Raw genomic sequence first — 26,943 nt, 5'->3', positions numbered from 1 at the left:
CCGCCTGCATCAGTTTCAGATTTCTCTCCATCGTAGGTGCAAAAACAAAAAGACCACTCCACCCTCAACAACATTCAGTTCACGCAGACCAGAGGCTATGCTACAACAGGCACATGTGTGCCGCAGACACTTCCTGCTGACATCATCCCTGCCCCTCCGCCCCCCGCACCAACCTCCCACACATCAGAGCCCCCTCGTCTGATTCACAGCACCCGCTCACCCGCCCTAGCACGAATACCGTCACCAGGCAGGCAGGCTCTGCCCCGTCCCGTTCCACAGCAACGGATCGAGAGAACGTTTCTCCCCGGCACGCCCAAGCCCCGAGGTACAGGAGGGTGGCGATGCCTGCTTCGCTCAGTGTGCCTGAAGGCGCATGCCAAGTGTGACGCCCTACAGAGACCCTCCCTCGCTGGCAGAGGCGCGACGCAATTTAATTCCAGACCATGCTGGCTTTGACACCTTGCATGCACAAGGAGCCTCATAACACAGGCAAACCTCCCAAGGTGCTTCACAGCAGAATAAATGGGACATTGTGGAACAGGTGGCCAAGACAGAGAGAGGGAAAGAGAGAGGGAGAGACAGAGAGAGAGAAAGATTTACTGAGGGAATTCCAGAGCTTAAGGCCCCCCCAGGCAGCTGAAGGCACGGCCCCCAACGGCAGAGCGATGGGAATCGGGGGATGCTCGAGAGGCCGGAATTGGAGGAAAGCAGAGATCTTGGAGGGTTGTAGGAGGTTACAGAGATAGGGAGGGGGTGTTGGAGCTGGAGGAGGTTACAGAGATCAGGAGGGGGTGGAGTGACTAGAATAGGTTACAGAAATAGGGAGGGGAGTAGGTGCTGGAGGAGGTTACAGAGATTGGGAGGGGAGTAGGTGCTGGAGGAGGTTACAGAGATATGGAAGAGGTTGGGGGCAGAATTTTAAGATAAGCGACAGAAGATTTGGGAAAAAGTTTTAAAGTTTAAAATTTATTTATTAGTGTCACAAATTAGGCTGACATTAACACTGCAACGAAGTCACTGTGAAAATCCCCCAGTCGCTACACTCCGACGCCTGTTTGGATTACACTGAGGGAGAATTTAGCACAGCCAATCCAGCCTAACCAGCATGTCTTTCGGATTGCGGGAGGGAAACCCACGCAGACATGGGGAGAACGTGCAAACAGAGTGTGACCCAAGCCAGGAATCGAACCCGGATCCCTGGCGTCGAGAGGCAGCAGTGCTAACCACCCATTCACTCAAGAGGGTGGTGGGAAGCTGGAGTGCACTGCCTGGGAAGGTAGCGGAGGCCGGAAACCTTACAACCTTTAAGAGATATTCGGATGGGCGTAGCATTCATGGGGCAAGTGCTGGCAAATGGGATTGGCGTATCTTTGGTGGGAGATATTGTTGGCGCAGACTCGATGGGGTGGATCTGTGTTGTACGACTGTGGCACAGCTCGCCACACCTGGCTACGGCAGCGCCAAACAGAACTATCGATAGGGATGGAGAAATACCTCCGCTTGCCTGGAATTCCAGTGGAATGAGGGCATCGATCAGGAGTGGGATCGCGTGACCAGGGCATTGCTCAAGCCTCCACACGTGGGTTGCCTGTTGAAGAACCCGTTCTTCCTGCCTGCCCTGGGACAATGCGAGGGAGGGACGGCCATCACGGGACTCTGACACCAGAGGAATCTCCCGTGCGAATGGATGCTTGCACGCCTCAGGGCTTCACAAGCTGGGCCAAAAAACACAAAGGGAGGCCGACGGAGCGTGACCGAAGGCGTTCTGCCGAAGCACACTCCGTTCCCCCATTATCGGACGAAACCGACAATCCCCACTCACTCAATTCCCCCTCCCCCGGTTTCCAGGAACCTGCTCTCGCAGGCAACCTGGTCCCACCTCAATGTCACTGACACACACACACACACACATTTTAAAAGAAGTTTTATCGATTAGTGTCGCAAGTAGGCTGACATTAACACTGCAATGAAGTAACTGAAAATTCCCCCCCCCCCCCAGTCGCCACACTCCGGCGCCTGTCCGGGTACGCCGAGGACAAACTTAGCACCTAATCAGCTCATCTTTCAGACTGTGGGAGGAAATCGGAGCACCTGGAGGAAAACCACGCACTGGTGGGGACGCACGGTGGCTAGCACTGCTGACTCTCAGTGCCAGGGACACGGGCTCAATTCTGAACTTGGGTCAACTGTCTGTTTGCACGTTCTCCCTGCCGTGCCTGCGTGGGTTTCCTCCGGGTGCTCCGGTTTCCTCCCACAGTCAAAAGACGGGCAGGTTAGGTGGATTGGCCGTGCTAAATTCTCAGTCGGTGTACCCAAACAGGCACTGGAGTGCGGTGACTAGGAGATCGTCACAGTAACTTCAAAACAACGAACAAAGAAAATTACAGCACAGGGACAGGCCCCTCGGCTCCTCCAAGCCTGCACCGACCATGCTGCCCAACTGAACTAAAACCCCTTATCCTACCGGGGACCATATCCCTCTATTCCCATCCTATTCATGAATTTGTCAAGATGCCCCTTAAAACTCACTACCATATCTGCTTCCAATACCTCCCCCAGCAGCGAGTTCCAGACACCCACTACCGTCTGTGTGTAAAAACTTGCCTCGTACACCTCCTTTAAACCTTGCCCCTCGCACCTTAAACCTGTGCCCCCCAGTAACTGACTCTTCCACCCTGGGGGGAAAAAAAGCTTCCCACTCAGTTCATGCCCCTCATAATCTTGTAGACTTCTATCAGGAAGCCTACTTGTGACACTAATAAATCAACTTAAAAAGGCAACTTAAAACACGACTCCAGGCCCCATTACACACGCAATCGTCTTTTAACTGCCCTCGGAAAGGGCCCACAAGACGGGCTTGAGGTGGTAGAGTACTCACCCCTTCTCTCAGGCACAATTAGGGATGGGCAACAAAAAAAACTGGCCTTGCCAGCGACACGCACGCCCTGCGAAATGAATGGACACTGATAGGGTAGGGGTAACTGAGGCTGGGTGGGAAGGAGAAGGAGGCGGGGGGAAGTGCATGGAGGAAGTGATTTGGCCAGTTATCGTCAAGGCGCACAGGCCTTCATTTCCTCGGTGTCGTGCCAAATGGTAAGCAACATTAAAGCGAGCATGACCAGAGCTGAAGCACTCGGTTAAGGGTAACACCCAGAGGCTGCAGTCACAATTGTCAGGATGGGTGTATCCCTTCTCTCTACAGCTCCAAGTCCCAATGCCTCCATTACTAAACTGTTAGCACGTCCCACTCAGGAACTACTTCATCTGAATTGCAAAGGTTCCCCCAGAATCAATGAACAGCCCATTACCACTTGCTGCCAGCTTAGATGCCCCTTTCGATCAGCTAGCCACCCGCAACTCTGCTGCCCCACGTACTAACTCACCCTGTTCACCCTCTGCATCCCAGGCAGACACTGACTACTGGCCCAGCAAGGCTTGCTATTGAAATTCTCACTCTTGTTTTGACCTCTGCCTCTTCACACCCACCATCAGTAACCTCCTCCAGCCCTTATACCCTCCTCTCTATCTCTGTAACCTCCTCCAGCCCCTACACCCCCTCCCTATCTCTGTAACCTCCTCCAGCCCCTACACCCCCTCCCTATCTCTGTAACCTCCTCCAGCCCCTACACCCCCTCCCTATCTCTGTAACCTCCTCCAGCCCCTACACCCCCTCCCTATCTCTGTAACCTCCTCCAGCCCCTACACCCCCTCCCTATCTCTGTAACCTCCTCCAGCCCCTACACCCCCTCCCTATCTCTGTAACCTCCTCCAGCCCCTACACCCCTTCCCCATCTCTGTAACCTCCTCCAGCCCCTACACCCCCTCCCCATCTCTGTAACCTCCTCCAGCCCCTACACCCCCCTCCCTATCTCTGTAACCTTCTCCAGCCTGTACACCCTCATCCCTATTTGTAACCTCCTCCAGTCCCTACACCCCCTCCCAATCTCTGTAACCCCCTCCCAATCCCTCCCTATCTCTGTAACCCCCTCCAGCCCCTACATCCCCTTCCCTATCTCTGTAACCTCCTCCAGTCCCTCCACCCACTTCCTATTTCCATAACCTCTTCCCCCCCTCCACCCCTTCCTCCCTATCTCTGTAACATCCCCTTCCCCGCTACACCCTGCCCTGTATAATCTCTTCCAGTGCCTAGGCACCCTCTCTTATCTCTGTATCCCCCTCCAGCCCCTAATCACCCCTCAGCCTTCTTTCTTTGTCCTAAGGCCAGCCTATCCAACCTCTCCTCATAGCTACACTTTTTGAGCTCTGGTAACATTCTTGGGAACCTCCTCTGCACACTCATTCCAGAGCAATTACATCCTTCCTGTAATGTGGTGACCAGAACTGCATGCAATACTCCAGTTATGACCTCCCCAGTGTGTTACACAATTCCAGTATTACATCCTTAATTTTATATTCTATATCTGAGTAGAGCTTTCTCTCTGTGTCTTCTTAACAACTCTGTCTCCTTGAACTCGGGATCTGTGCACTTGTTCGCCAAGATCTCTCATTTTATCTGCCCCTCTTCGATTTTTCCCATTTATTATGTATTCCCTCTAACCGCCTGACATTCCCAAATGCTTTATAGCTCACACTTCAGGTTAAAATCTGCCAGTTTACTGACCGCTCCACCAACCCATCTACATTGTTTTGGAGATGGTAGCCATCCTTAACACACGCCACCACTCGGCCAACCTTTGGGTCGTCTGCAAATTTCCCAATCGCGCTCCCCCAAGCCCAGATCGTTAATATATAAAACGCAAACAGCAAGGGTCCCAACACCACCAGGAAAAACTTTCCATTCACAAGGGCATCCATTGGCCATTAACTTTTTGTTTTCTGTTCCTAAGCCGACTTTTTATCCAGTTTGCCACGCTGCCCTGTATCCCATGAAGTTTTTACTGTCTTGACAAACGTGGGACCTTGTTATAGTCCACGTACACAACATCCACTGCACTACCCTCATCAACCCTTCAAAGGGTAAAGAAAAGGAAAAGGCCCTTCGGCCCTCCAAGCCTGTGCCCATCACGATGCCCAAACCAAGCAACAAAAAAGCCTTCTGCCCTCACTCGGTCCATATCCCTCTAATTCCTCCCTATTCACGTACCCACCCAGATGCCTCTTAAATGTTGCTAATGTGCCTGCTTCCACCACCTTCCTCGGCAGCGCGTTCCAGACATCCATCACACTCTGCGTGAGAAAAACTTTCCCCGCACATCTCCCTTAAACTTTCCCCCTCTCAGCTTGAACCTGTGTCTCTTGATACTTCCACCCTGGGGAACAGCCTCTGACTATCCAGCCCGGTCTATGCCACTCATCACTTTGTAGACACCTATCAGGTCTCCCCTCAGTCTCCGTCTTTCCAGTAAAAACAATCCCAGTTTATCCAACCTCTCTTCACAGCCAACACCCTCGAGACCTGGCAACATCCTGGCAAAGCTTTTTGCGCTATCCCCAAAGCATCCTTCTGGTAAGTGTGGTGACCAGAACTGCCCACAATAATCCAAATGTGGCCTAACCAAGGTTTTATAAAGCAGCAACATCATTTCCCAACTCTTGCAGTCAATGCCCTGGCCAATGAAGGCAAGCATGCCATACGCCTTCTTCATCACCTTGGCCATCGGTGTTGCCACTTATTAGGGAATCATGGACCTGCACGCCCAGATCCCTCTGAACGTTAATGCGCCTCAAGGTTCTGCCACTTACAGCATAATTCACACCAAAACGCATCACTTTGCATTCGTCCAAATTAAACGCCACCTGCCATCCCACTTCCAAGAAACAACCTTGCAAGGAAGGGCTATAATGGCAGTCTGCAAACACTTAAAACAATTCCTTGAAGACTTGGGTACAGAATTGGCAGATGGAGTCTAATCCAGACAAATGCAAGAATTATACAGTGCAGAAGGAGGCCATGTGGCCAATCGAGTCTGTACCGACCACAATCCCACCCAGTTCCTATCCCTATAACCCCATGCATTTACTCTAGCTAGTCCCCCTGACGCTAAGGGGCAATTTAGCATGACTAATCCGCACATTTCACACACAAGAATGATCCAAGGAATGAGGAGCTTGTCGTATAAGGAACAGTTGAAGACTCTGGATTTGTACTCATTGGAGTTTAGAAGGATGAAGGAGGATCTTATTGAAACTTGCAAGATATTGCGAGGCTCTGGATGGAGTGGACGTGGAGAGGATGTTTCCACTAGTAGGAAAAACTAGAACCAGAGAGGGCACAACCTCAGGCTAAAGGGACGATCCTTTAAAACAGAGACGAGGAGGAATTTCTTCAGCCAGAGAGTGGTGTAATCTGTGGAACTCTTTGCCACAGAGGAGGCCGGGTCACTGAGTGTCTTTAAGACAGAGATAGATAGGTTCCTAATTAATAAGGTGATTGGGGGGGGGTGGGGGGGGAGTATGGGGAAAAGGCAGGAGAATGGGGGATGAGAAAAATCAGCCATGATCAAATGACAGAGCAGACTTGATGGGCTGAGTGGCCTAATTCTGCTGATATGTCTTATAGTCTTAGCTTTGGAGAGTAAGGGGCAATTTAGCATGGCCAATCAACCTCACCTGCACATCTTTGGACTGTGGGAGGAAACCAGAGCACTTGAAGGAAACCCATGCAAACACAGAAAGAACACGTAGACTCCACAGTCAGTGACCTGAGCCAGGAATCGAACCCGGGGTCCCTGGTGCTGAGAGGCAGCAGCGCTGACCAGTGTCACCCCGAGCTGATTTGGAGGATTAGATTTAGGCATGAATTATACTATAAAATGGCAGAACCCTAAGGAACATTAACATTAATGTAAAGATGTGCAGGTTAGGTGGATTGGCCATGCTAAATTGCCCCTTAGTGTCCAAAGATGTGCTGGTTAGGGTGGATTGGCCATGCTAAATTGCCCCGTAGTGTCAGGGGGACTGGCTAGGGTCAATGCATGGGGTTACAGGGATACGGCCCGAGTGGGATGTGGTCTGTGCAGAGTCAATGGACCAAATGGCCGCCTTCTGCACTGTAGGATTCTATGACATAGAGAGATCTGGGCGTGCAGGTCCACAGATCCCCAAAAGTGACACCATAAATGGTCAAGATGATTTAGAAGGCATGCTTGCCTTCATCAGTGTGGAACTGACTAAGGATAAAGCTTAAATCTAGTGTTGTGCAATGATGCAGGGTTCACCACTAACATTATTCACTGGGAAATAGTGATCTTAATATTGTGGAAATAATAAATTTAAACCATAAGCACAAACCTTAACTTAAACAAAGCCACAGGCACAAGGACAGAATCGGCTATGGTTAATTGGGTGAGTCGAACAAAAGGCACGGGCAAAGGAGAAACATTTCAACTCACAGTTCAGAAATGTTTAACAAAAATACAGAAGGAACAGAAAGCTCACAAGAACCCATCCGTGCCTCAGTCAGGAAGTCAAGGGTCAGATTAGGTAAAAGGAGGAGGATTCCAATGTCGCAATAAAAAACAGTAGCAAGTCCGAGGATTGGAGGTGTATTAGAAACCTACACCAAAAAGTTGACAAAGGGCAAAAAATTGCACGCGAGAGAGAACCAGGCAGCGACATAAACACAGATATTTGGTGTCTCAAGGATACGAGGAAAACAGGGTAGGGAAATAGAGTTAAAGCCAAGATTAGCCAATACCATACTGCATGGTAGAGCAGGCTTGATGGCCCGAGTGGTCCTATCTCACGATTATGGTTGTGAAGGCACTGGAAAAGCACCTCACCCGATGGCACAGTGGGTTAGCGCTGCTGTCTCACAGTGCCAGGAACCCGGGTTCGATTCCAGCCTCGGGTCACTGTCTGTGTGGAGACTGCACGTTCTCCCCGTAGAATCCCTATAGTGCAGAAAGAGGCCATTCGGCCCATCGAGCCTGCACCGACCACAATCCCACCCAGGACCTATCCCCGTAACTCCATACATTAACCCTAACTAGTCCCCTGACGCTAAGGGGCAATTTAGCACGGCCAATCCACCTAACCTACACATCTTTGAAGTGTGGGAGGAAACCCACTCAGACACAGGGAGAACATGCAGACTCCGCACAGGCAGTGACCCAAGCCGGGAATTGAAAGCGGCTCCCTGGGGCTGTGAGACAGCAGTGCTAGCCCACTGTGCCACCCGAGACGCAGAAGTAGGTGGCTAACGGGCAGGGGAGGAAAGGAGAGAAATATAACAAAAAGCTCGCCATTTCTTCATCTCTCTGATGAAACACAGGATTTTTTTTTTGGGAACAGCAGGTAGATCAAAACTGGTTTAACCTGTACCTCTTAAAATCATGGCTGCCTCAACAACACTGCCCAGAATAGGCAACAAACTGGTTTCTGCAGCACTGCCTCTGGGACAGCAGCAACGTGAAGGCAGGGGTGGGAAATCAACCCCCCCCCCCCCCCCCCCCCCCGCCCCAAAAGATAAACACTGACTGCAGTTATAGACTACCTGTCAAAATTAGTGTCACTTAATCATCCTGCATCAGGGTGAGGTCTTTGTGGAGGTGCGGGTCTGTCAGCGAGCGATCTGGCCTGGGGCACACTTAAAGGAATCGATCCGAGCACCGAGTTTCGGTGTCGCAATCAAGCATTGTGGCTCAGTCACGGTACAATGTAAACTAAACGAAGAGGGAGACACAGTGGGATTGCCACTGGGCTAGCAAGGCGGGGGCTAACGCACTTGGGACGGGTTCAAATCCTGCCCTGGCAGCCGGCGGAATTTAAATTCAGTTAGTAAAATCTGCAGCGTAAACGTAACAGTGACCAGGACACCTCCCCACAGTGCAAAGATGTGTAGGTTAGGTGGATTGACCATGCTAAATTGCCCCTTAGTGTCCAAAGGTGTGTAGGTTACGTGGACGGCTGAGCAAAATTGTGCCATAGTATCCAAGATGTCCGGGTTAGGAGAATTGGCCATGCTAAATTGCCCCTTACTGTCCAATGATACGCAGGTTAGGTGAATTGGCCAGGATAAATTGCCCCTTAGTGTCAGGGGCAGCTAGTAGGGTAAATGCATGGGATTATGGAGATAGGGACTGGGTGGGATTGCAGTCAGTGCAGACTCAATGAGCCTCCTTCTGCAATGTAGGATTCTGTGATTCTATACCCGTACAGGCGCCTGAGGGATTTTCACAGTAACTTCATTGTAGTGTTAATGTAAGCCGACTTGTGACACTAATAAATAAATTTTAAATCCGAGGACATTACCAGGAAAACACTTCTCGTTCAAGTTGATTCATAGAAACCCTACAGTACAGAAAGAGGCCATTCGGCCCATTGAGTCGGCACCAACCACAATCCCACCCACACCCTACCTCCATATCCCACATATTTACCCTCTAACCTACCCATCTCAGGACACTAAGGGACAATTTAGCATGGCCAATCCACCTAATCTGCATATCTTTGAACACTAAGGGACACTTTAACATGACCAATCAACCTAAACCACACATCTTTGGAGTGTGGGAGGAAACCGGAGCACCCGGAGAAAACCCACACAGATATGGGGAGAACGTGCAGACTCAACACAGACAGTGACCCAAGCCGGGAATCGAACCCAGGTCCCTGGAGCTGTGAAGCAGCAGTGCTAACCCACCGTGCCGCCTTTGACTGGGGAGACGTAGTGGGATTATCACTGAACTGTTTAATCCAGAAGCATAACTGATGTTCTGGGGGACCCAGGTTCGAATCCCGCCCACAGCAGATGGTGGGATTTGAATTCAATAAAAAAAAGTTAAGAATCTACTGATGACCATGGAAACATGGAGGAGAGGTGGTCCAATGGGTCAAACGCATTGCCCCCTCATCCCCAGGTCATGCTCTATCATTGTACCATTCTATCCAAGAGCGTTGGCCCATTTAGCATGCAACTAGCTCTACAGTTCCAAAAACACAACACCACACAGCTACTGACTGGCACGGCAGCCTTCGACAAAGCAAGTTCTCGCTACGTACACCCGGACGGGCACTGCCCACACTAGCTGTGTCATGCTACACATTCTACACGCTACCACACAGCAGCACATACGTTACCTCGTAACCTCGCCACCAGCTGCCAGTACCATAGACGCAACTCTGCACCGAGGAAGACAGAACCAGTGAAAAGGAGAGCACTTGGAAAAGGGAGGAAGGCTGGAAGAGAGGTTAGACATCTGTGCAAGTAACCCCGGAATACAACCCACACCCTCTCTCGACCCACATTCCATGACTGTAACCCGTCAACACTCAGTAGGATGGCGCTCACTCTTAAGACGAAGAGCGAGGGGGGACCTCATACAAAATTCTGACAGGATTAGACAGAGACAGGTTTAGTAAGAATGCTCGCCACATTACAGGAATGATGTGAACGCACTGGAGGGGGTGCGGAGGCAATTTATCAGCACGATGCTTGGAATGGAACATTCAGGTTGGGTAGGGCTTGGCCTGTTTTCTCTGAAGCAGAGAAGACTGAGGGGCGGCCTGATGGAGGTGTTCAAGATTATGAGGGGCATGGACAAGGAACAGCTGTTTCTCTTAGTCGAAGGGTCAGTTACGAGGAGACGCAAGTTAAAAGTGAGGGGTGGGAGAATTTGAGGAAAGACTTCTTTACCTAGAGGGTCTGGAATGTGCTGCCTGGGAGGGTGGTGGAAGCGGGCTGCCTCACACCCTTTATAAAGTACCTGGATAAGGACTTGGCACATCATAACATTCAGGGCTATGGGCCAAGTGCTGGCAAGTGGGATTAGGTGGGCCTTTCATGTGTCGGTGCAGATTCGATGGGCCCCCTCTGTACTGTAGTATCCTTGATTTTGTGGGAGTCCAGAACTTTGGGGGGGGGGTCATAGTTTGAGGATAAGGGGTAAACCTTTTAGGACTGAGGTGAGGAGAAATCTCTTCACCGAGAGACCAGGCTCCCTCATAACAGGCTGATTCCTGGGATGGCAGGTCAGTCATACGAGGACAGACAGAGTCGGTTAGGTTTATATTCACTGGGGTTTAGAAAGAGTGAGAGGGGATCTCGTTGAAACTTATAAAATTCTAACAGGGTTAGATTCAGAAAGAATGTTCCCGATGGTGGGGGGAGTCCAGAATTAGGGGGTCAGAGTTTGAGGATAAGGGGTGAACCTTTTAGGACTGAGGGGAGGAGAAATTTCTTCACCCCGAGGGTGGTGAATGCGTAGAATTCACTCCCACAGAAAGTAGTGAGGTCAAAACATTGAAGAGATTTCAGGAAGAAATTAGATATCGCTTTAGGGGGTAAAGGGATCGAGGGATATGGCGGGGGAGGGTGAATCAGGATATTGGGTTTGATGATCAAAATGAATGGTGGAACAGGCTCGCAGGGCCAAATGGTCTACTCCTGCTTCTATAAGGGGCTGCATTCCTCACTTACATCCCTGTGGCGCACCTTGGGATGCTTTACTGGGCTCATGGCACTGGATAAACGCACGTTGTCGCTTTGGAGGAAAACACAGGCAGAAGCTGACACAGGAAGGAACATCCGACCGCATGCTGGCGCCAGCGGGCGAGGGATGAACGTTGGCCGAGTGAGCCCCTCCTCAAATTGCACCATGGGGTCTTCTACACCCAGCCAGGCCTCAGTTTAGCCCCTGATCCTGGCATCAGTGACAGTCGCGAGCGCATTGGCCTAGATTCAAATCCTCTGCTCAAAGGGGCTGCTATCGGGGGCTTAAAATACGGTGCTGGTGAGGCCACGCCCGGAGTACTGTGCACAGTTTTGGTCTCCTTACTTGAGAAAGGATATACCGGCACTGGAGGGGGTGCAGAGGAGGTTGATTCCGAGGGTTGGCTTGTGAGGAGAGACTGAGCAGACTGGGGCTATACTCATTGGAATTCAGAAGAATGAGGGGAGGATCTTATAGAAACATATAAGATTATGAAGGGAATGGATAAGATAGAAGCAGGGAGGTTGTTTCCACTGGAAGGTGAAACCAGAACTATTCACCTCAAAATAAGGGGAGCAGGTTTAGGAATGAGTTGAGGAGGAACTTCTTCACACAAAGGGGTTGTGAATCTGTGGTATTCCCTGGCCAGTCGAGGCTACCTCATTGAATGTTTTTAGGGCAAGGATAGATAGATTCTGGAACGGTGAAGGAATTAAGGGCGGGTAAGTGGAGCCGAGACCACGGAAAGGTCAGCCACGTACTTATTGAATGGCGGAGCAGAGGCCAGACGGCCCATTCCTGTTCCTATGTTTACATTGCAATCTGCCAACGGATAGTCACAAGCCAAAATTAGCCACAGCAGAAACTCAGAGCGGGCTAATTTGAGAGTTCCCCCAGCGCTTACTGCGGACACGGTTAGAAATAGGAAGGAGATTGGCCGATCAGCTGATAAACCACTAGTTTTGTCAACACTTCTCAAGCCATGGAAATGTTTATCGCTTGGTAGGCTTATCTGCAGCAATCTAGACACTGTGACACTTGCAAGATAACAGCGCACACAAGCCTCATTCAACACTGAGCCTCCACGCCGTTCTTACAAATAAATTTACTTCAACTTTTTCTTCAAGAAAACTAAACTACTGCACAAGGCTCTTCCCAACTGCACTCCGGAATGGGCGGATATTTTGTGTGGAGTGTTTTTTTTTAAGGGGTGGATCAGGCTGGCGCTGGTACTGCTTTTGGGATCCAGAGGGTCTGGTGTATTTACAGCTCGGTGACACAGTGGGTTAGCACCGCTGCCTCACAGCGTCAGGGACCCGGGTTCGATTCCCGGCTTGGGTCACTGTCTGTGTGAAGTTTGCACATTCTTCCTGTGTCTGCATGGGTTTCCTCCATAGATTAAGTTGATCTTTCTCTACACCCCAGCTGTGACTGTAACGCTACATTTTGCACTCTCTCCTGTCCTTCTCTACGGACGGTATGTTTTGCCTGTATAGCGTGCAAGAAACAATACTTTTCACTGCTTCCCAATATGTGAGATAATAATAAATAAAATCAAGATGTACAGGTTAGGTGGATTGGTCATTCTAAACAGCCCCTTAGGTGCCCAAAGATGTGCAGGTTAGGGGGATTGGCCATGCTAAATTGCCCCTTAAAAATGGTGATAAGGCAAAACTTTTTACTCTGAGGGTCTCGAGACTTTGTTTAAGGAGGAGATGGTTAGATTCTCAGTAAGCAAGAGGGAACTAGGCCGTTCGGCCCCTTGAGCTCTCTCCGCTATTCAGTGAGCTCATGGCTGATCCATGACTTAACACTGCATTCTTGACTTTGGCCCATGTTATAGAATCCCTACAGTGCAGGAGGCGGCTATTCGGCCCATCAGGTCTGCACTGACTCTCCGACAGAACATCTTTGTCAGGTCCAACCCCACCCGATCCCCATAAACCCTGTATTTAGCACAGCCAATCCACCTAACCCGCACATCTTTGGAGTGTGGGAGGAACCCCAGGCAGACACGGCGGGGAGAATGTGCAGACTCCACACAGATAGCAACCCGAGGCCGGAATTGAATCCAGGTCCCTGACGCTGTGAGGCAGCATTGCTAACCACTGCGCACCCCCCTAAATATCCCTTAATACCCTTTACTTAAAGGTTTATCTCTCAGACTAAAATTAGCAACTGTTCTTGCACCAACTACCATTTGGGGGAAGAGAGTTCCAGATCTCTACCATGCTGTGTCTGGAATGTGCCTCCTCACATCTCTCCTGAATGGTCTGGCCCTCATTTCCAGACTCTGCCCCTCATTCAAGAATCTCCATCCACTTTTTTCCATTGGGAAAAGACAAAAGTCTGAGGACATGTACCAACCGACTCGAGAACAGCTTCTTCCCGGCTGCCATCAGACTTTCAAACGGACCTACCTTGCATTAAGCTGATCTTTCTCTACACCCTCGCTGTGACTGTAACACTACATTCTGCACCCTCTCCTTTCCTTCTTGGCACAATGTGGAAGGGCCTGTACTGTTCTATGAATGGTATGCTTTGTCTGTATTGCACAAGAAACAATACTTTTCACTGTGTCCTAATACGTGACAATAATAAATCAAATCAACACCAGGTAACATTCTTGTAAACCAGCGTTGTACTTCCTCCGAGGCCAAAATATCCTTCCTGAGGTTACATGATCAGCCGCAATCTTATTAAATAGCACAGCAGGCTCGAGGGACTGAATGGCCTGCCCCTTGCTTCTAGCATCTGTCCTGTCTGCCCCCGCAGTGCCCCACACATTTCAGTAAGGTCACTCCTCATTCTCCGATAAGTAAATGCCCAGCCTTTCCTCAGAAGGCAAACCCCTTCACTCCAAGAAGTGACCTCGCCCGAACTGCTTCCAGCACACGTCTACCCCTCAGTACCAGGCATTGCCAGGCTATCAAAGTCGGGAGGGGGCTGGTGACCGGGGATACTGTGCTCCCGCTGACGAGAAGTGCGTCACTGGAGTCTGACGCCAACAGACCACCCCGGCTAGGTTGAACACAGCCACGTGGACAACAGGGAGGCGACCTTGGCGTGGATAGAACGGGGGTGCGAACGCTTGTACGAATGCCCAAAAATCTCTCAAAGCAAAGGCCCGCTCTAAGTTTTCCCGTCTGGCTCGCACGGGACGGTTCGCGAGAATTCCAAACAGGAAAGGGGACAACTTAGAGGAGAAGCTCTTTCCTTGCAGCACAAATTGTTGTTTGGTTCGCAAACTGCCCTGATGAATGCAAGATTAAAAGCTTCGACAGCATGGCCTCTCCTTTCAGCACTACTCCAGTTCTGTACTGTCCTGAAATCTCCTTCCTCCCTCCATTCCTCTCCCTCCACCCTCACCCCGTTCCTCTCCCTCCCTCCAACCTCCCCGCCCGTTCCTCTCCCTCCCTCCCCCACTCCCCCCCGTTCCTCTCCCTCCCTCCCCCCCTCCACCCGTTCCTCTCCCTCCCTCCCCCCACTCCACCCGTTCCTCTCCCTCCCTCCCCCCCCTCCACCCGTTCCTCTCCCTCCCTCCCCACACCCGTTCCTCTCCCACACCAGGCCAGGCAGCATCCAGTGCAATCTGAGGTTTAGTATTTACCAGAAGAGTTTTCAGGCTCAGATAAATATCACATCTCACTAATTTCAGAGGTATTTGAACGATGGAGACATGACATCACCAGACACGCAGTTGAGACACCTCATATAAATACACAGACACCCTACCAGAGAGCCTGGCTTTGCCTAATTTTAGGTTTTGTCGTTGTTCGGAAGCCTTGTTATTTTTATGACACTGAGCTACACCAGTCAATAACAACTCTGGGACCCGCCGCCACCCATTAGAAAGTTTCACACCATCTCGACACAGCAACTTCACACATGCAGTGGCTGTTACAAAAAGAAAGTGCATTTCCCCTGGCCCGTCCCAGCCATAATCCCTTCACCCCATTCCCCGCTACCCATCTCATTGCCTCTCCCAATGCCCTCACCCACCTAATCCCCTCATTCCCATTCTTCCCCCACTCTCTCTCCCCCAATATTCCCACCCCCCCCTCTCTCTCTCCCTTCCCATATTCCCCCCCTCCCCCTTCCCATATTCCCTCTCTCTCTCCATCTATCCCTCCCTTCCCCCCCACTCCTCTCTATCCTTTACCGTCCCTCTATCGCTTTCTTTCTCTCCCCATGTCCCTCACCCCTGCCCCCTTCCTTCCCTCATAATTCCACTTTCCTTCCCCATTCCTCTCTCCATCTATCCCTCCCTCCTCCATTCCACCCTATCCTTTTCCGTCCCTCTCTTATCCCCCTCTTTCCTCCTCCCACATCCCTCATCCCCCTCCCTCCTTCCTCTCTCCCCTCTCATCATCTTTGTCCCTCCACCCCTCGCCCCCCTTCTCTCCCTCCTCCCTCTCCCCCCTTCTCTCCCTCCTCTCTCTCCACCCCCCACCCTCCTCCCTGTCCCCCCCACCCCTCACCCTCCGCCCTGTCCCCCCCACCCCTCACCCTCCGCCCTCTCCCCTCCACCCCTCACCCTCCGCCCTCTCCCCTCCACCCCTCACCCTCTCCCCACTCCCTGTCCCCCCCCACCCCTCACCCTCCTCCCTCTCCCCTCCACCCCTCACCCTCCTCCCTCTCCCCTCCACCCCTCACCCTCCTCCCTCTCCCCCCCCACCCTCCCTGCACCCCTCTCTCTCTGTCCCCCCCACCCTCCCTGCACCCCTCTCTCTCTGTACCCCCCACCCTCCCTCTCTCCCTGCCCCCCCCACCCTCCTCCCTGCCCCCCTCTCTCTCTGTCCCCCCCACCCACCTCTCTGCCCCCCCTCTCTCTCTGTCCCCCCCACCCACCTCTCTGCCCCCCCTCTCTCTCTGTCCCCCCCACCCTCCTCCCTCTCTCTCTCCCTGCCCCCCACCCTCTCTGTCCCCCCCACCCTCCTCCCTGCCCCCCCTCTCTCGCTGTCCCCCCCCACCCTCCTCCCTGCCCCCCTCTCTCTCGCTGTCCCCCCCACCCTCCTCCCTCTCTCTCTCCCTGCCCCCCCTCTCCCTGTCCCCCCACCCTCCTCCCTCTCTCTCTCCCCACCCTCCTCCCTCTCTCTCTCCCTGCCCCCCCTCTCTCTCTGTCCCCCCCACCCTCCTCCCTGCCCCCCTCTCTCTGTCCCCCCCACCCTCCTCCCTGCCCCCCCTCTCTCTGTCCCCCCCACCCTCCTCCCTGCCCCCCCTCTCTCTGTCCCCCCACCCTCCTCCCTGCCCCCCCTCTCTCTCTGTCCCCCCCACCCTCCTCCCTCTCTCTCTCCCCACCCTCCTCCCTCTCTCCCTGCCCCCCACCCTCTCTGTCCCCCCCACCCTCCTCCCCGCCCCCCCTCTCTCTCTGTCCCCCCCACCCTCCTCCCCGCCCCCCCTCTCTCTCTGTCCCCCCCACCCCCCTCTCTCTGTCCCCCCACCCTCCTCCCCGTCCCCCCTCTCTCTCTGTCCCCCCCACCCTCCTCCCCGTCCCCCCTCTCTCTCTGTCCCCCCCACCCTCCTCCCCGTCCCCCCTCTCTCTCTGTCCCCCCCACCCTCCTCCCCGTCCCCCCTCTCTCTCTGTCCCCCCCACCCTCCTCCCCGTCCCCCCTCTCTCCCCGTCCCCCCCACCCTCTCTCCCCGTCCCCCCCACCCTCTCTCCCCCCTCTCTCTCTGTCCCCCCCACCCTCCTCCCTGTCCCCCCCACCCTCCTCTCTGTCCCCCCTCTCTCTCTGTCCCCCCCACCCTCCTCCCTGTCCCCCCCACCCTCCTCTCTGTCCCCCCCCCCTCTCTGTCCCCCCCACCCTCCTCCCTGTCCCCCCTCTCTCTCTGTCCCCCCCACCCTCCTCCCTGTCCCCCTCTCTCTCTGTCCCCCCCACCCTCTCTGTCCCCCCCACCCTCCTCCCTGTCCCCCCTCTCTCTCTGTCCCCCCCACCCTCCTCCCTGTCCCCCCTCTCTCTCTGTCCCCCCCACCCTCCTCCCTGTCCCCCCTCTCTCTCTGTCCCCCCCACCCTCCTCCCTGTCCCCTCTCTCTCTCTCTGTCCCCCCCCACCCTTCTCCCTGCACCCCCCCTCTCTCTCTCTGTCCCCCCCCACCCTTCTCCCTGCACCCCCCCTCTCTCTGTGTCCCCCCCACCCTTCTCCCTGCACCCCCCTCTCTCTCTCTGTCCCCCCCACCCTCTTCCCTGCACCCCCCTCTCTCTCTGTCCCCCCCACCCTCCTCCCTGTACCCCCCTCTCTCTCTGTCCCCCCCACCCTCCTCCCTGTACCCCCCTCTCTCTCTCTCTGTCCCCCCCACCCTCCTCCCTGTACCCCCCTCTCTCTCTCTCTGTCCCCCCCACCCTCCTCCCTGTCCCCCCTCTCTTCCCCCCGCCAACCTCCCCCTCCTCCTCTCACTCCTATGCCCCTTCCCCCCCCCCCACTCCCTTCCCTCTCTCTCCTCCCCCTCCCTCCCTCTCTCTCACTGACCTGCGGCTCCGCTGCTCCCCTCCGCCGCCATCTTCGATCTCAGGCCTAGCCGCCGCCTCCCGAGCCTGGGCCTAGATTAGCGGCGCCATTCGCCCGACCGGCCCCCGGGAGCAGGTCAGTGGGGAGCGGCGGTACCGGCAGCAAGGGTTTCGGGGGCAGTGTCCGCGGATTAGGAGGGGGGAATTACAGGCCCCCTCCCTCCCCCCCCGCCCCTGCCGCTCTCCGAGCTCGACTCTCCTCCGCGGGCGGACTGGGCCCCGAGCCGCCGCTCTGTCCACCCGGCCCCGAACTGCGCCTGCGCCGCAGCCGGCATCCTCTTCCACCACGCCTGTGCACTGGCCGACACCCAACCGGCCAACTATCCAGTACGCCTGCGTCCGGGGCCGGCAGTGTCTCATAATCTTCAACGCGCTTGCACTAGGGCCGAAAGTCTCTCATAACCTTCAGTGCGCCTGCGCCATGGCCGGCAGGTTCCCATAATCTTCAGTGCGCCTGCGCCAGGGCCGGCAGTCGTTCATAATCTTCACTGCGCCTGCGCCAGAGCCAGTTGTCGCCTATTTCCTTCGGTGCGCCTGCGTCTTGCCTGGCCACCGCCCCCTCCCAGCTACCCTAACGCGCCTGCGCTGCGGCCGGCAGTCTTCCGTCACAATTGAGACGGAGGCAGAGCCGGCAATGCGCCTGCGCTGTGCCCACAAATAGCCCGCGCCTGTACTGCGCCTGCACCGTCCTGTCGGATTTTTCCCGCGGGCAGAGACCCCGGAGCCGCGCATGCTCCGCGCGGTGGCTGTCAACCGCCCCGGCGCGAGGCGGCCCCCCTGCTGCGCACTGCGCATGTGGAGTCCTCCCAAGTCGGTGAGGGAGGGGCAGGAGGACCTGGGGAAGGCTCAGGGCAAGGAGGGGATGGGAGAGCGGGTGGGTTTGGGAGAGTCGCGGCAAAGACCCTCGTGTCTCTCCGCATGTTCGGAGCTTTCCGGAAAGGGGAGAAGGTGGAGGATCAGGATGGGCAGTGAAGCAGACCGGGATCCCCGTGAAGCAGACCGGGATCAGACCGGGATCCCCGTGAAGCAGACCGGGAGCAGACCGGGATCACCGTGAAGCAGACCGGGAGCAGACCGGGATCACCGTGAAGCAGACCGGGATCAGACCGGGATCACCGTGAAGCAGACCGGGATCACCGTGAAGCAGACCGGGATCGCCGTGAAGCAGACCGGGATCACCGTGAAGCAGACCGGGATCCCCGTGAAGCAGACCGGGATCAGACCGGGATCGCAGTGAAGCAGACCGGGATCACCGTGAAGCAGACCGGGATCAGACCGGGATCGCAGTGAAGCAGACCGGGATCAGACCGGGATCACCGTGAAGCAGACCGGGATCACCGTGAAGCAGACCGGGATCGCCGTGAAGCAGACCGGGATCGCCGTGAAGCAGACCGGGATCAGACCGGGATCACCGTGAAGCAGACCAGGATCACCGTGAAGCAGACCGGGAGCAGACCGGGATCACCGTGGAGCAGACCGGGATCAGACCGGGATCGCAGTGAAGCAGACCGGGATCGCAGTGAAGCAGACCGGGATCCCCGTGAAGCAGACCGGGATCAGACCGGGATCGCAGTGAAGCAGACCGGGATCAGACCGGGATCACCGTGAAGCAGACCGGGAGCAGACCGGGATCGCAGTGAAGCAGACCGGGATCACCGTGAAGCAGACCGGGATCACCGTGAAGCAGACCGGGATCCCCGTGAAGCAGACCGGGATCAGACCGGGATCACCGTGAAGCAGACCAGGATCACCGTGAAGCAGACCGGGAGCAGACCGGGATCACCGTGGAGCAGACCGGGATCAGACCGGGATTGCCGTGAAGCAGACCGGGATCGCAGTGAAGCAGACCGGGATCACTGTGAAGCAGACCGGGATCACCGTGGAGCAGACCGGGATCGCAGTGAAGCAGACCGGGATCAGACCGGGATCACCGTGAAGCAGACCGGGATCACCGTGAAGCAGACCGGGATCCCCGTGAAGCAGACCGGGATCAGACCGGGATCACCGTGAAGCAGACCAGGATCACCGTGAAGCAGACCGGGAGCAGACCGGGATCACCGTGGAGCAGACCAGGATCAGACCGGGATCACCGTGAAGCAGACCGGGATCCCCGTGAAGCAGACCGGGAGCAGACCGGGATCACCGTGGAGCAGACCGGGATCAGACCGGGATTGCCGTGAAGCAGACCGGGATCGCAGTGAAGCAGACCGGGATCACCGTGAAGCAGACCGGGATCACCGTGAAGCAGACCGGGATCACCGTGAAGCAGACCGGGATCGCAGTGAAGCAGACCGGGATCACCGTGAAGCAGACCGGGATCAGACCGGGATCACCGTGAAGCAGACCGGGATCACCGTGAAGCAGACCGGGATCCCCGTGAAGCAGACCGGGATCAGACCGGGATCCCCGTGAAGCAGACCGGGATCACCATGAAGCAGACCGGGATCAGACCAGGATCACCGTGACACAGACCGGGAGCAGACCGGGATCAGCGTGAAGCAGACTGGGAGCAGACCGGGATCCCCGTGAAGCAGACCAGGAGCAGACCGGGATCCCCGTGAAGCAGACCAGGAGCAGACCGGGATCACCGTGAAGCAGACCGGGATCAGCGTGAAGCAGACCGGGATCAGCGTGAAGCAGACCGGGATCCCCGTGAAGCAGACCGGGATCAGCGTGAAGCAGACCGGGATCAGACCAGGATCACCGTGACACAGACCGGGATCAGCGTGAAGCAGACCGGGATCAGACCGGGATCAATGGTGAGCAGACCATGAACTCAGACTCCCTCAGCACCGACCCTCCCGCAGTGCGACGCTCCCTCGGCACCGACCCTCCCACAGTGCAGCGTTCTCCCGGCACCGACCCTCCCACAGTGCGGCGCTCCCTCGGCACCGACCCTCCCGCAGTGCGGCGCTCCCTCGGCACCGACCCTCCCGCAGTGCGGCGCTCCCTCAGCACCGACCCTCCCGCAGTGCGGCGCTCCCTCGGCACCAACCCTCCCCACAGTGCGGCGCTCCCTCGGCACCGACCCTCCCCACAGTGCGGCGCTCCCTCGGCATCGACCCTCCCGCAGTGCGGCGCTCCCTCGGCACCGACCCTCCCACAGTGCGGCGCTCCCTCGGCACCGACCCTCCCCACAGTGCGGCGCTCCCTCAGCACCGACCCTCCCACAGTGCGGCGCTCCCTCGGCACCGACCCTCCCACAGTGCGGCGCTCCCTCGGCAGCAACCCTCCCACTCCGGGCTGGCAATGTCAATACGAATTTGGTGCTCAAATCTCTGGCGTGGGATCTGCACCTCCCACCAGAGGATGGGGTCTGGGTGTTTTATACATATCGTTGAATATATTTAAGTCACGGGTAGATAGGTTTCTGATAGACAAGGGAATTAAGGGTTATGGGGAGAGGGCGGGAATGTGGAACTGAGACACGACAGATCAGCCATGATCTTATTGAATGGCAGGGCAGGCTCGAAGGGCTAGATGGCCTACTCCTGCTCCTATTTCTTATGTGTTTCCCGGGCCCCTGAAACTGAACCCCGTCACCCCTGGATTCAGAGGCGGAAGAGGCTTTTGGTTTGATCCCTGGCGACACAGAGGGTTTTTGTTTGTAATCAAGGACAAAAGGAGAACGCTGAAGGTTTTAGCTCGCCATCTGCCACTGTCAGCCTTTTGACAATGCTCTGAGCACAGCGGGGTGGGGGTAGCAGGGGGAGGCTGTGCAGCACTCACATCTTCTCCATTAGCAAGACAGCTCGCGCGCCTGTCCCTCCGCCGCGCCCCCCCCCCCCCCCTCCCCCTGCCTCGGAACAGCAGCTGCCCCACTGAGCCCTGTCTCCTCGGATTAAGTTGGAACCTGTCTCGAGAGTGAGGCCGGGACGTTGCGTCCGAAGCCATGATGTGTGGACGCTGGCCAGCTGTGTGTTCGGGGCAGACGGAGGGTCTCCGTGGAACGGCGGGAGCGGGGGAACAGGCCTGAGGCCCCTTCCTGCCCGTTTCACAACGCGACAACGCTCTCTCCCTCAATGTCGACAGAACAAAGGAGATTGTCGTCAACTTCAGGAAGCGTAAAGGAGAGCTGTCTACATCAACAAAATAGGAAGAGTGGAGAGCTTGAGGTTTTTAGGTCACCAGGTCACCAACAATCTGTCCTGGTCCCCCCTCCTCCCCCCCCACCGCAAAGGCATGTTCTCCTTTACGCTTCCTGAAGTCAATGACAACCTCCTTCGTTTTGTCCGCACTATACTTGAGAAAGCCCCACCTACTTTCTCAGAAGGCTAAGGAAATTTGGCATGTCTGCTACGACTCTCACCAACTTTTACAGATGCCCCGTAGAAAGCGTTCTTTCTGGTTGTATCACAGCTTGGTCTGGGCTCCTGCTCTGCCCAAGACCGCAAGGAACTACAAAAGGGTTGTGAATGTAGCCCCAATCCCATCACGCAAACCAGCCTCCCATCCATTGACTCCGTCTACACTTCCCGCTGCCTCGGGGAAAAGCAGCCGGCATAATCGAGGACCCCCCCACACACCCCGGACATTCTCTCTTCCACCTTCTTCTGTCGGGTAAAAGATACAAAAGTCTGAGGTCACGTACCGACCGACTCAAGAACAGCTTCTTCCCTGCTGCTGTCAGACTTTTGAATGGACCTACCTCGCATTAAGTTGATCTTTCTTTACACCCTAACTGTGTCTGTAACACTACATTCTGCATTCACGCCTTCTCTATGAATGGTATGCATTGTCTGTATAGCGCACAAGAAACGGTACTTTTCACCATATCCCAATACGTGTGACAATAATAAATCAAATCTATGTACTCTGTGAATGGTATGCTTTGTATAGCGCACAACCTCAGGCTAAAGGGACAATCCTTTAAAACAGAGATGAAGAGGAATTTCTTCAGCCAGAGAGTGGGGAATCTGTGGAACTCTTTGCTGCAGAGAAGGCCGGGTCTTAATGTCTTAAAATAAAAAATCTGGGATCTGAGCTGCCTCCTAACTCCATCTACCCAGAAGACTATAAGGCGTAGGGGCAGAATTAGGCCACTCGGCCCATCGAGTCTGCCCCGTCATTCAATCATGGCTGATATTTTTCTCATCCCCCATTCTCCTGCCTTTTCCCCATAACCCCTGATCCCCTTATTAATCAAGAACCTATCTATCTCTGTCTTAAAGACACTCAGTGACCAGGCCTCCTCTGCGGCAAAGAGTTCCACAGATTCCCCACTCTCTGGCTGAAGAAATTCCTCCTCATCTCTGTTTTAAAGGATCGTCCCTTTAGCCTCAGGTTGTGCCCTCTGGTTCTAGTTTTTCCTACTAGTGGAAACATCCTCTCCACGTCCACTCTATCCTCGCAGTATCCTGTAAGTTTCAATAAGACTCCCCCCATCCTTCTGAACTCCATCGAGTACAGACCCAGAGTCCTCAACCATTCCTCATCCGACAAGCTCTTCATTCCAGGGATCATTCTTGTGAACCTCCTCTGGACCTTTTCCAAGGCCGGCACATCCTTCCTTAGATACGGGGGCCCAAAACTGCCCACAACACTCCAAATAGGGTCTGACCAGAGCCTTATACAGCCTCAGAAGTCCATCCCTGCTTTTGTATTCTAGCCCTCTCGACATGATTGCTAACATTGCATTTGCCTTCCGAACTGCCGACTGAGGCTGTACGCTAACCTTACCCACTGTTATAAAGTGGAGGTTCATTTCCCCTCAGAACTAACCCCCAAAGAGGAGGACTTCACCCTATGATCTGTACAAAGTGTGTGTGAAGTGGTGTGGCCTGTTCTTCAGCGACCTCTAGTAGTTAAATACAAAATAAATTGCTGACACACTCTCCACAATCAATTTGTTCACTGCTAGTTAGATTTATTCATCTAACTAGCAGTGAGCACATTAAGTAAACTACTAACAAACTGAATAAATCCCTTCTATTAGCTATTCCCAACTAAAACAAGATTCTAATGGAGTGCTGTTCAAATAAGTACAGGTCTCACTCATTAACAAGAAATAGGATTTAGTCACTCTCCACATTACAACCAGGTTTTGATTTGATTTATTATTGTCATGTGTATTACTGGGCGGCACGGTGGCATAGTAGTTAACACTGCTGCCTCACAGCTCCAAGGTCCTGGGTTCGATTCCTGGCTCGGATTTGTGCGTAGTTTGAACGTTCTCCCTGTGTCTGCGTGGGTTTCCTCCGAGTGCTCCAGCTTCCTCCCACAGTCCAAAGATGTGTGGGTTAGGTGGATTGGCCATTCCAAATTGCCCCTTAGTGTCCTGGGATGTGTAGATTAGAGGGATTAGCAGGGTAAATATGTGGGGTGACAGGGATGGGGCCTGGGTGGGACTGGTGTTGGTGCAGACTCGATAGGCCGAATGACCTCCTTCTGGACTGTAAGGCTTCTTTGATTAGTATATGGTGAAAAGTATTGTTTCTCGCGTGCTACACAGGCAAAGCATACCATTCATAGAGTACATAGATTTGATTTATTATTGGGACACAGTGAAAAGTATTGTTTCTTGCGTGCTATACAGACAAAGCATACCGTTCATAGAGAAGGGAAGGAGAGGGTACAGAATGTAGTGTTACAGTCACAGCGAGGGTGTAGAGAAAGATCAGCTTAATGCGAGGTAGGTCCATTCAAAAGTCTGACGGCAGCAGGGAAGAAGCTGTTCTTGAGTCGGTCGGTACGGGACCTCAGACTTTTGTATCTTTTTCCCGACGGAAGAAGGTGGAAGAGAGACTGTCTGGATGCGTGGGGGGGGGGGGGGGGTGCGGTGGTGGTCCTTGATTATGCCGGCTGCTTTTCCCAAGGCAGTGGGAAGCGTAGACGGAGTCAATGGATGGGAGGCTGGTTTGTGTGATGGGATTGGGGCTACATTCATGACCCTTTTGTAGTTCCTTGCGGTCTTGGGCAGAGCAGGAGCCCAGACCGAGCTGTGATACACCCAGAAAGAATGCTTTCTATGGGGCATCTGTAAAAGTTGGCGGACATGCCAAATTTCCTTCGTCTTCTGAGAAAGTAGAGGCGTTGGTGGGGCTTTCGAAACTATAGTGTCGGCATGGGGGGGACCAGGACAGATTGTTGGTGATCTGGGCACCTAGAAACCTGAAGCTCTTGATCATTTTCTCTCCATCCCCCTGAAGTATCTTTATCCCACAACCTAAATTTTGTTGTCATTAGTTCAACGCTAGCTTAAGTGGAATAATATTTCACTGCAGGGTGAGCTGGACAGGCTGGCTGAGTGGGGGGGAGAGAAAGGGGGAGAGAGACAATAGGTAGAGCGAGAGAGAGAGGCAGAGAAAAACAGATTGGAGAGGGAGAGGCAGAATGTGGAGCTGTGAACGGGAGTCACGCTGAGAGAAAGGGATAGTGGGAGAGGAGAAATAGTCAGAGAGCCAGAAGAGACTGAGAGAGACGGGTAACAGGAAAAGCTGAAGGCGGAAGATAGAAGGATAGAAAGAGAGAATGAACGAGAAGGAGCGAAATTTACAGAGAGAGAGAGAGGGAGAAATAGCATAACTTAGAGACCCAGAATGGGAGAGAGGGGAGAATGGTGAGTAAGAGAGAGAGAACGAAACAAGGAGATAGAGAGGTAAAACCCTTTGGAAATGAGCCGCGAGTGAGCGAGACAAAGCGGCATTTCAGATGGGATTCTTTTGCAGGAGGATTTTGCTGAATGGAAAACTCAGGCTGACTTGGTTGGGTGACCCCCCCCCCCCCCCCCCCCCGTACCGCTGGCAGTCACACGAGGAGACACAGACTGAATAATGGATGAATTATGTCCCCAGCTGCGGGTGGGTGAAGGGGAGGTCACAGCTAGGAGCCGCAGGGGGCTGCCGGTGGCAATCGCTCCTGCGCTGTCAAAGTGTGACACGATTCTAAAAAATTGAACAGTAGCAAGAGCATTGCACGCACCCCCCATCCGTCTCTGAGCTACTGAGTCCAAGGAGAGTGTGTGTGTGCGTGTGTGTGCGCGCGCTGTCCACCCACGTTCCGACAGCGGGAGCCCCAGTCACGGAGACGCCCGGTATTTCTCCACGTTCCTCCCAGCCACCAGAGCTGCCGCTATTGGGGCAGGATCTGGGTGGCTCACCAGGGAGCGGGGGGGTGACAGAGCATGCGAACTGCGAAGCCCACCAGAGTCGAGCAGTCGGAGGGTGTTTGGGAGGGTTGTGTCTGCGTGGGTATCCTCCGGGTTCTCCACAGTGCAAAGATGTGTCCGATAGACGGATTGGCCGTGCTAAATTGCCCCGTAGTGTCCAAAGATGTGCAGGTTAGGTGGATTGGCCATGCTAAGTGTAGGAGTGTGTCAGTATTTACAGGGGGATCCCGGGGGGAGTGTGTCAGTATTTACAGGGGGATCCCGGGGGGGAGTGTGTCAGTATTTACAGGGGGATCCCGGGGGGGAGTGTGTCAGTATAACAGGGGGATCCCCGGGGGGAGTGTGTCAGTATTTACAGGGGGATCCCGGGGGGGAGTGTGTCAGTATTTACAGGGGGATCCCCGGGGGGGAGTGTGTCAGTATTTACAGGGGGATCCCCGGGGGGAATGTGTCAGTATTTACAGGGGGATCCCCGGGGGGGAGTGTGTCAGTATTTACAGGGGGATCCCCGGGGGGAATGTGTCAGTATTTACAGGGGGATCCTGGGGGGAGTGTGTCAGTATTTACAGAGGGGTCCCTGGGGGGAATGTGTCAGTATTTACAGGGGGATCCCTGGGGGGAGTGTGTCAGTATTTACAGGGGGATCCCTGGGGGGAGTGTGTCAGTATTTACAGGGGGATCCTGGGGTGGGGGGAGTGTGTCAGTATTTACAGGGGATTCCCGGGACAGGGGGGGGCAGTGTGTCAGTATTTACAGGGGGATCCTGGGGTTGGGGGGGGGGAGTGTGTCAGTATTTACAGGGGGGTGCCCGGGGGGGAGTGTGTCAGTATTTACAGGGGGATCCCCGGGGGGGGGGGGAGTGTGTCAGTATTTACAGGGGGAACCCCGGGGGGTTGTGTGTCAGTATTTACAGGGGGATCCCCGGGGGGGGAGTG

The 26,943-nt window shown here is 54.5% G+C and overlaps 1 protein-coding gene across 1 annotated transcript in view; it reads right to left on the bottom strand.

Moving 5' to 3' along the window:
• Positions 1-18,116, bottom strand: part of LOC145339366 (phosphatidylinositol 4-phosphate 5-kinase type-1 alpha-like) — a gene marked incomplete at its 3' end in the record, with an annotated part of 52,803 nt that extends 34,687 nt beyond the window's left edge. Inside the window, exons 1-2 of the mRNA XM_080183810.1 lie at positions 17,864-18,116; positions 10,042-10,083 (exon numbers count right to left, since the gene is read on the bottom strand). Coding sequence (XP_080039936.1) covers positions 10,042-10,083; positions 17,864-17,894 — 73 coding nt within the window. The remainder of the gene's footprint in view (positions 1-10,041; positions 10,084-17,863) is intronic.
• Positions 18,117-26,943: the final 8,827 nt, after the last annotated feature.

The sequence above is a fragment of the Carcharhinus amblyrhynchos genome, unplaced genomic scaffold (assembly GCF_965287045.1).
Source record: "Carcharhinus amblyrhynchos unplaced genomic scaffold, sCarAmb.v2.hapA scaffold_430, whole genome shotgun sequence".
NCBI lineage: Eukaryota > Metazoa > Chordata > Chondrichthyes > Carcharhiniformes > Carcharhinidae > Carcharhinus > Carcharhinus amblyrhynchos.
The sequence above is the reverse complement of the archived record's forward strand: the minus strand, read 5'-3'. Positions and strand labels throughout refer to the sequence as shown.